Source organism: Berghia stephanieae, chromosome 6 (genome assembly GCF_034508935.2).
Source record: "Berghia stephanieae isolate SIO BIC M18660-M18661 chromosome 6, UCSD_Bste_1.3, whole genome shotgun sequence".
Lineage (NCBI taxonomy): Eukaryota > Metazoa > Mollusca > Gastropoda > Nudibranchia > Aeolidiidae > Berghia > Berghia stephanieae.
The window spans coordinates 59,285,078-59,295,077 of NC_088365.1; the positions used below are offsets into that span (position 1 = coordinate 59,285,078).

At 36.0% G+C, this 10,000-nt stretch overlaps 2 protein-coding genes across 3 annotated transcripts in view; one reads left to right on the top strand and one right to left on the bottom strand.

The window, feature by feature from the left end:
* The window catches only part of LOC144975344 (betaine--homocysteine S-methyltransferase 1-like), an 8,088-nt gene extending 5,566 nt beyond the window's left edge, over nt 1-2,522 (bottom strand). Inside the window, exon 1 of the mRNA XM_078919336.1 lies at nt 2,366-2,522. Coding sequence (XP_078775462.1) covers nt 2,366-2,381 — 16 coding nt within the window. The 5' untranslated portion in view covers nt 2,382-2,522. The remainder of the gene's footprint in view (nt 1-2,365) is intronic.
* The window catches only part of LOC144975343 (betaine--homocysteine S-methyltransferase 1-like), a 24,937-nt gene continuing 17,423 nt past the window's right edge, over nt 2,487-10,000 (top strand). Inside the window, exon 1 of one of the 2 annotated variants that reach the window (XM_078919335.1) lies at nt 2,487-2,604. Coding sequence is in view for 1 of the 2 variants with exons in the window: in XM_078919334.1 (XP_078775460.1) it covers nt 6,295-6,304 (10 nt within the window). In the remaining variant the exon portion in view is untranslated. Of the gene's footprint in view, nt 2,605-6,147; nt 6,305-10,000 lie in introns of those variants that run through there. The other variant, XM_078919334.1, reaches the window with a different exon arrangement.

Below are 10,000 nucleotides of genomic sequence, written 5' to 3' on the forward strand. Positions count from 1 at the left end.
TCAGATTTATAATGTTTTTCTCCTCTGGATACACTTTTATGCTCGTCGGAGAAGTATTTCATAAGGGCGTACGCCAATGTTCCGATAGTTTAGAACCAGTTACTAAGTTACAATGCGTCATTACGAGGGAAGTGACGTCATGACTGTTGAAGCCTATTGGTGCAAACAAACAAAGGGCGATGTGTAAGATATTTCTTTCAAAAAGGATGGAATCCATTGTGTCATGTTTCTTAGGCATAGTAACATTGACTTCGAGCACTGCAACTGAATTGACTGAAACACTTCTATCATTTCTCAAGACATGCAAACTCGATATTTCATACTGCGTAGGAATTGGTACTGACGGTGCAATTGCAATGTCCATCCATAATTATCATTGATTTCAAAGCTACAGAAAAAAAATATATATATAATACATATCAAATGTTTGTAACTCTCCGCTTCTAACGCTGTTAAATGTCTGCCAAGAAATGTAGAATTCGTGTATCTGAAACCTACAACCATTTTCCCCACAGCACACTCGGACAATTGAAATATAAAGACTTTTATGCTACGATAATGGTTGGTGAAGTCCTATTGAGAATGTTGCAGCTGACAGCAGATTCTATTAGTGCTCACAGTACTATTTTATGACAATCGACACAATCAGCAAATTCCGGACCGCACCTGTGCACCTTCGCAAGCCCATCCCGAAGCTACGACACAACACCCCGTTCAACTAGATTCTCTGCGATTTCGGGCTCGTTACCGCAATGGATGCACGTTGGACAGTCAGGTGGAAAGCCCCCACTGATAAAGCGATTTGCCGTTAAGCAGGTTCTCGACTGAAGTCCATTGGCTGCCACCCAATGTCTCCTCTTGCTGGTGAAAAAGCCTGGCAACTTCTTCCCCAGTTTCGAGGAGTCGATGACCCTGCCCCCTCGAGGGATTGAATTCGTCCAAACCGACTTCCATCTCGTATAGATAGTAGACTTGACTGCTGACATCACAGTTATGATCAATAACGATTCACTGGATGTCATTGAACAATTATGTTGCCTTTTCTTTGACTGTTATTTTGCATAACGGCGTGATATCTCTGCATTTTCATTGGCTGTTGTGTTTTACTTCACTGCGGCATATCTTGACCGTATATAAATTGGATTCATTCTTTTTTTAAAGACAAATCATTGTCGGTATTAATGGTTCGCAACGTCGATATAACCGTGTTGTGGTAAAATGTATGTCGATATAGGTGATTTTTATTTAATAATGTTATACTGGGGAGAAAAAAACGAGACTTTTATGCCATGTCGATATAAGCGTGATGTCGATATAACCATTGTCAATATATCCGTTCTGCACTGTATTTGGATTAGAATTTTTTGTCTCAAACTTGAGAATATTTCAAATTGTCACAATTCTTTGAATTAAATTATTTTTCCTTATAGACTAATTACATCGCTCAACAAATATTTTAAAATGATCTTCCCTAGTGTTTGTAATATGCGAATATTTATTTTTTTTAATCATTATAATCCATATTGTACAAACCATGCAGGAGTCTACATATTATATGAATAAGACCACCTCTTATTCTACGATATTTTAGTGAAGGCAAATTTAGATACCTTAATCTTTCTAAATAGGATAGATGTCGAATGTCAGGCAAAAGCTTAGTAACAGTATTTTTTATAATATATATATTATATTTTTATTTTATTATTTATTTTATTATATTATGATTATTATATATGTTTATTTATTATATTATATGATTTTATTATGATTATGTATTATTATTATTATTATTATATATTATTATTATTATTATTATTATATATTATTTATTATTATTATTTTATTATTTATTATTTATATTATATTATATTATTATTATTTATTATTATATGATTATATTATATTATTATTATTATTATTATTATTATTATTATTATTATTATTATTATTATTGTATATATTATTATTATTATTATTATTATTATTATTATTATATTATATTATGATTATTATTATTATTATTATTATTATTATTATTATTATTATTATCATTATAATGAAGATGATGATGATGATGATGATGATGATGATGATGATGATGATGATGATGATGATGAAAAGACTCGGGCGTGAGCTCAAGGCAATGACATAATATATAATAAGAGGGCAACACGAGCGATTTGTACTTTATTGTTAACTGAAAATCAGTTCCCAAATGACCTGAAAGGTGAATAAATAATGCATTATGAAACGCATCGAGCATGGTAATACCGTGGAAATGTCCTGTTTGAATGTCCATATTATTAACGTTTATCGTTTTGTCACTTTTTAACATTATTATTATTATAAAATATTATCAACTTACCTTTAGTTCCTGGCATAATATTGCTCTCTCGAAAACACAGCCAGTGACAACACACCAAAAAGCTTATAGCTAAGCTTTTTGCTACACACAGATTTCTTACAATGAGTGTGTAGTGTGTAGTGTGTAGATAGTAGACAAGAAGATAGGATCGTTTTCAAGGTTGAAAAAGTGATAGCACATTTAAAAAATTATAATATTGAGCTACTAAAGAACGTATCAACATTTGTTTACGATATTGTGTAAGGTGTACACAGAATGTTTGTATTTCTGTTGTTATTCCGTTGATCACGAAGTCCGTACTGAGAGTATAAAAGTGTTTAATTATGTAACCATGAACTTTTATAGATAGTATGAGCTTGGCTAAGAAGTTCATAGCATTGCCATCCGGAAGTATAACGGACCAACACACAAAACTGTGTGTATCCATGAACGTTTATAGTCAGGTTAATACAGTTCAGTGAGCATTACTCATAAACGCGGATGGCAAAAAGCAATAACAAATACCCGAGTGGCGTCATCTTCGTTCTATCAATATGGTTTTAGTAAGTAAAAAAATACAACAATGCTGTAGATATGTAGCGCCCCCCCCCCCACACACACACACTAAAACACACAAACACTCTCTCTCTCTCTCTCTCTCTCTCTCTCTCTCTCTCTCTATCTATCTATTTATCTATCTCTCTCTCTCTATCTATCTATCTATCTATCTGTGTGTGTGTGTGACTATTTATTTCTCTGTCCCTCTCTGTGTATCTCTAGTCATCAATCTCTCTCTCTCTCTCTCTCTCTCTCTCTGTGTGTGTGTGTGTGTGTGTGTGTCTCTCTCTCTCTCTCTCTCTCTCTCTCTTTCTCTCTCTCTCCCTCTGTCTTTATTTATCTCTACCTCCCCTTCTCTCTCTCTCTCTCTCTCTCTCTCTCTCTCTCTCTCTCTCTCTCTCTCTCTCTCTCTCTCTCTCTCTCTCTCAGTGTGGGGTAGAAGCAAGAACGTTGAGAATGTAGATTTCAAACTTCGCAAGTCCATGCACAAAGTGTCGTGACCGCTGGCAACAACGTCTAGTGAATGGGGCCCGATAATGGCAGCAATCCAGCCCCCGATGCCCGACGGGAGACGAGTTTAATCAACTGATTAAAGAACGAGGGAATGGGGATACCCCTCTCAAGCGCATGTGGTCTAGTGGTATGACACTCGCTTTCGGATCGGAAGGTCCTGGGCTCGAGCCTCGCTCGACGCATAGTTGAGTCCTTGGAAAAGACTCTTTACTCACATTCTCTCATCGTGCTCAGATGTAAAATGAGTACCTGGCATTTAACAGCGTTGTCTTTGTCCGAAAAATTGTAATATCGCCTAATAGGCGTCATGTCTCGTCCTACATGTTAAATGTTGCTGTTGACCAGGGACTCCTTGTAAAGCGCTTTGAGCACGTTAAGTGGATATTGCGCTATATAAAAGCTCAATTTTTTACATTTTATTTTTGTTTATATAATGGACGTCGCCCCAGTTTCGAGCAGAAATAAATCCCGGCAACCCTTGTACGTAGCTTCCCTGACTTCGATCTGCGCTGCATGTACGAGATCGAAGTCGGTTTGGACAAAATCAATCCCTCGAGTGGACGGGACATCGACTCCTCAAAACTAGGGGAGAAGTTGCCAGGCTTTTCCACCAGCAAGAGGAGACATTGGGTGGCAGCCAATTGACTTCGGTCGAGAACCTGCTTAACAGCACGCTAACTAGATCAGTGGGGACTTACCACCTGTCCAACATGTACCCGCCGAAACAGCAGAGCATCTGGTTGAACGGTGCATTGTGACCAAGCTTCTGGGAGAGTTTGCGACGGTGCACGAAAGCGGTACGGAATTTGCATCTTGGGTCGATCGTCATAACATAGTAATGTGAGCACCATTAGAAGCTGTTGTTATAGATAGTTCGAAGATGACGTCACTCAGGTATTTGTTATTGTTTTTTGCCATCCGCGTGTATGAGTAATGCTCACTGAACTGTATGAACCCGACTATAAACGTTCATGGATACACACAGTTTGTGATTTGGTCCGTTATGAGCTTCTTAGCCAAGCGCATACTATCTATACCATAGTGAAAAACCTTCTTTTTGTTTTTACATTTTGGCCAGAAAAAAATATTATTACTTTCATAGATCTATTGATTTTACCCCAAACATTTAAAAAATAAAAATATTTTATTCATTCCAAGACTTCTTTTGAAGTTTAAGATTTTCTGAGAAGTTTAGTGTTATATATTCAATCTGTCCCCGCGGAATTATGCCATATTTGGGGCAAAATTATGCCAATATTATGCCAAAAAGGAAAATTATGCCATAAATTCGACATTATGCCATAAATTATGCCAAAAATCCGACATTTGTGCATGTTCTTGCGTGCTTTTGCAACCCCAAAAATCTAATTTTCACAATAAATATGAATACTGATAGGTTTAAAAGCTACATCTTCATTAAAAACGACTAAAAAGCAGAAATATATAACAGACTATTGCTTGTATTTTTTAGGGTCTTACTGCGCTTGCAACACATTAAGGTCATATCAGCGCCAGTAAAGAGGAAGAAAATGGGATAGTAAAAAGTTCTAGAATTACAATTAATAAAGCACCCAAGAAAAAGTAAGACATAGGGAACTAGGAACAAATCGGGATCAGATGTAGATTCCAAGAGCATACCACCAATTTACTTAGTTTGAGATCATCTATAAGTTTCATCCGGACACAAGCACAAAATCCAACAAAGAGGAATACACTCAAATGCTTACATTATACATTGAAAATAACAAATATAATAATACATAACAGAGAGATGATTTACGAGGAAAAAAATACAAGGCCAACATTTTCTGTAGAGAAAAAAAAAGAGGCAATTTTTTATTTTTTTTATTTTAAGCTTTTTGCTGACGGATGCGGAGTCGGATGCGGAAGGCCACAGGATGCGGCCGCATCGGATGCCGATGCGGCCGCATTTTCCTGGAGGGACAGTTCAATGGATAAGGAATGACTTTGGTCAAAATATATCAAATCGCTTTGTCTGAGTTATCCAGGTGTCTGTATATTAAACGGACAAAACACTTGCTATCTACCCTTTGGATAGGAACCCTGGTCAATCGCAAAGAGCTATTTGTCAGCTTTGAGCTAAGACCAACTTCCCAACAACTAACTGTTAGATAAATAGAAATATACTCGTAGGTATGAAGAAAACAGTGGTTGTGAGGGGATTTGAACTCGGTCATCCTAATGAGCGTATCACTCTACCAACTAAGCCACAGGTCTCCCTCGTGTTATGCATTTTGGTCAGGGAAATTAGATTAATCGGAGCGATCTAGTGATTCATTGCGTTTATCCAAAAAGCTCACAACATCCGCCAGCCGGATATAATTATAATGTACCAACACACAAAACCATGTGTTACATTGAACGTTTATACAATTGATACAATTTAGTGAAAACTACTCATAAAAAAGGCTGGCTAAAAACAAAACAATTACAAAGCGGTGAGTGAAGTCATCTTCATTCTATCTATAATATCATTCGATTAATGTTGTCGAAACCGCAAAAGTTCAGTCACTAACGAAGAGAATCGCTTCGAAATACTACTTGAAATAAATACTACCATACTATCAGTTAATGATAATGTATCGAAGATCCAGATAGTAAGGTATAGAAGGTCATTGATGGCTCTTAATATATATTGATAATTGTTATGCTTATGATATTGATATGTAATGTTATAATAAAAGCTCCGAGCGTTGTCACAAACTTTGACATGGCAATATCTTCAAGGGAGATAACAAGGATAGGTACTGATAGGTTCGGCCTTTTAACCTTCATCGACTATAATCTAATTTTGTGTCAAACCGTTGCCTTCGTACATAGCCTTCGTAAACTTATAATCGGACACTGACCTAAACATTATGTCAAAAGGTAAGTCTTTGCCACAAAAATATAACAAATTGTGTGTTGTATTCAATAATTCAATCAATGGGAACACGTGTTTCCTTGAACACTATCTATCAACAAAAACTCACTTGGGGCAGCACAAACATAAAGAGTGTCGTCAAAAGACAAGTCCTTGTGGGTCCTACTGGGTCCTAGCGGAGCCTTCGTTAACATATAGATAGTATGCGCTTGGCTAAGAAGCTCACAAAATATATCATCAGCAACAAAGACAACAACAATATATTATTATTATTATTATTATTATTATTATTATTATTATTATTATTATTATTATTATTATTATTATTATTATTATTATTATTATTATTATTATTATTATTATTAAATAAAATAATAATAATAGTATTAAATAATAATAATAAAAATAATAATAATAATAATAATAAGAAGAAGAAGAAGAAGAAGAAGAAGAAGAAGAAGAAGAAGAAGAAGAAGAAGAAGAAGAAGAAGAAGAAGAAGAAGAAGAAAAATAACAATAATAATAGTAGTAATAATAATAATAATGTTAATAGTAATAATAATAAAGAATGACGTCAAAATGCCAGTCTTTTGCTACAAAAGAACACACATCGTGAGGTGAATTCAATCGAAATTGATCGTAATTAAATAGTTACCTAACACGACTTTCGGGTGCTGAAATGATCTGTAATGATTAACTCGCTAATTATGTAACCGTAGAAAGACAAAGACTGCTGTGTATATCGTGGAGAAAATAGAGTGAGATATTGACGTTATTGAATATATAAGAGCTCAAAGCACTACACCAGTGGTCACAAGCCAAAAGCGACGGAGGTCGTAGTTTGAGGCCAGTAAGGCGATACTTCTTCTTCTTCTTCTTCTTCTTCTTCTTCTTCTTCTTCTTCTTCTTCTTCTTCTTCTTCTTCTTCTTCTTCTTCTTCTTCTTCTTCTTCTCTTCTTCTTCTCTTCTTCTTCTTCTTCTTCTTCTTCTTCTTCTTCTTCTTCTTCTTCTTCTTCTTCTTCTTTCTTCTTCTTTCTTCTTTCTTTCTTCTTCTTCTTCTTCTTCTTCTTCTTCTTCTTCCTTCTTCTTCTTCTTCTTCTTCTTCTTTTCTTCTTCTTCTTCTTCTTCTTCTTCTTCTTCTTCTTCTTCTTCTTCTTCTTCTTCTTCTTCTTCTTCTTCTTCTTCTTCTTCTTCTTCTTCTTCTTCTTCTTTTCTTCTTCTTCTTCTTCTTCTTCTTCTTCTTCTTCTTCTTCTTCTTCTTCTTCTTCTTCTTCTTCTTCTTCTTCTTCTTCTTCTTCTTCTTCTTCTTCTTCTTCTTCTTTAGCCGTGCCAACTGTCAACCATCCGGTCAGTGATAACGATAACATTGCTTGACTTTTGTGACAAGATGAAACACCGGTCCGCTGAGCATACTGAGACACAAATAAACCATTACTGTTTTCTATAGAAACTATTTTCTCTCTTTTAATTTTAACATTACCAAAATAAGATCATTATATTATTGTGAGTATTCATTTAATTTGACATTTGTTGTTACTTGATGAGAGTAAGTGTTTGTGTATGTGTGTGTGTGTGTGTGTGTTTGTGTGTGCGTGTGTGTGTGTGTGTGAGAGAGAAAGAGTAAGTGAGTTTGTGAGTGTAATTGTGTGATTGTGTGTGTGTGTGTGGGGAGGGTTGTGTGTGTGTATGTGTGTGTGTGAGTATCCAATTTCTGTTACCCAGTTTTTTATGTGAACGCAATGGGCATGATCTATATTAACTTTCCATGTGCTCGAGGTCATTGGTCACATTGCAGCGTGTTTACATTTTTTTCAGAAATGTCCAATCGTTGGACAGCAACAAATCACGTGACTGATGACTCGGTTTCACGAAAACATGAATATAGATCGCTCCCATTGGGGGGGGGGGGGGGGGGGGGGGCGAATCGGCCGAGTGGTTAAACCATTGCACTGTGACCCGGAAGGTCCCGGGTTCGAGCCCCGCTTCAGACACTTTCGGTTTTTTTTTCAACTTGGACAACATGGGTGATTCCTGTTGACATCAGACATCCTGTTTGATGGACTATCTATATTTCTTCTTGGACTGCCCATCGACGATAGCTTATGATGTGGTGGCGGAAGGGCATTTTTTTTAAATTGAAGTGCAGTACGCTTTATCATTATCTGAGCCTAATATTATTCATCATTCATGTAATATCTTGTATAAAAAACTAACCTCACATCCAACAATTAATTCTTTTTTTTTTTTTTTTTTTTTTTGTCCTATGGTTGTAATCTATGTAAAATTATATATTGCGAGTTTGACAAAAAAAAAGATGTGGATGTTTTGTGACACAGCGAAGATTCACAGCGGAAACACGTACCCTTGTGAAGAATACAAGCATCAGGTCGGTAACCTCTCTGGTGTAGTGATAGCTCGTACGACCGATAATTAGGAGAACTGAAGTTCGATCCCCATCCGAACCAGGCTGATTTTTAATTTTTTTTTATTTCTTTTTTTTTTTTTTGGGGGGGGGGGTGTATTTTTTTTCTTATAGATAGTTCGATGTTGACGTCACTCAGGTCTTTGTTATTGTTTTTTGTCATCCGCGTTTATGAGTAATTCTCACTAAACGGTATTAACCAGACTATAAAGCGTTCATGGTTTCACATAGTTTAGTGGGATGGTCCGTTATAATTCCGGATGTCAATGTTGTGAGCTTCTTAGCCAAGCGCACACTATCTATATTTTTCTCTCTGCTTTATTTGGCACATACACACATTGTCAGGTCATTCATGTTGTAAATTAACCAGTAGATTTTTGACCAATCAAAACATGAAATTGGTGACACACCCTCACACGTGCTCGGACAAACATAGTTGGTTGTTTATTAACAGTAACGTCAATGGAATCGACCCCTCTCTGATCATTGTTATTGTTTTTATACCGCCAAATGGGTGACAAGTTATCACACGATTTTCTTGATCAGATTATAAACGTTTAGGTTTACACATGATTTTCTGTGTTGGTTCTATTGATCAAGCGGTAGAACAGTGAGTATTTTACTTAAGCACAAACCATCGATAGTAAAACATGTGTAATTTGCTGTGTCTACCAATCACTGCCATTGTTTACATTATGACGATTGTCCGAGAGGCGTGGTTATCTACCTGTCTATTCAAAAAAGTGTGTCAAGCAGCGGACAACAACTTGCTTTTTTTTTTTAACATGTGACTGACCGTGACACACAACAAAGTATTATAGTGTGTAACCATGCGAGATTTACACACACCATGGAGACATAAACATTGAATGTCATAAGCAAGGTGGATCATTAATTATAAATACATATCCTAGCAGAAACAAGTGGACGAAAGCGAACGGCTTGCGACTATGTATTCGTTTGCGAACGTGTTTCCATGTTTGCAAATACTGACGAACAAACGTACGGTGACGTTATCAAGCAGTGATTTGGTGATTAGTTAGTTAAATAATTACCACTTTAATAATCGCCACGTACTAATTTGATATTCGACGTTTACATTTTAAAAAGAATATTGTTTGAATTGAATTCGAACTTATTTCTTTTGAACTAGATTTGTTGAGAAGTGAGGGTAGGAGCGTAGCCATCGTTATGTTATAGCCTGACACTGAAATCCAAAAGGGCAGGCAGTTTGACGTCATTATTTGGGTTTTTTTCAACCGCTTAGTGATTTGACGTT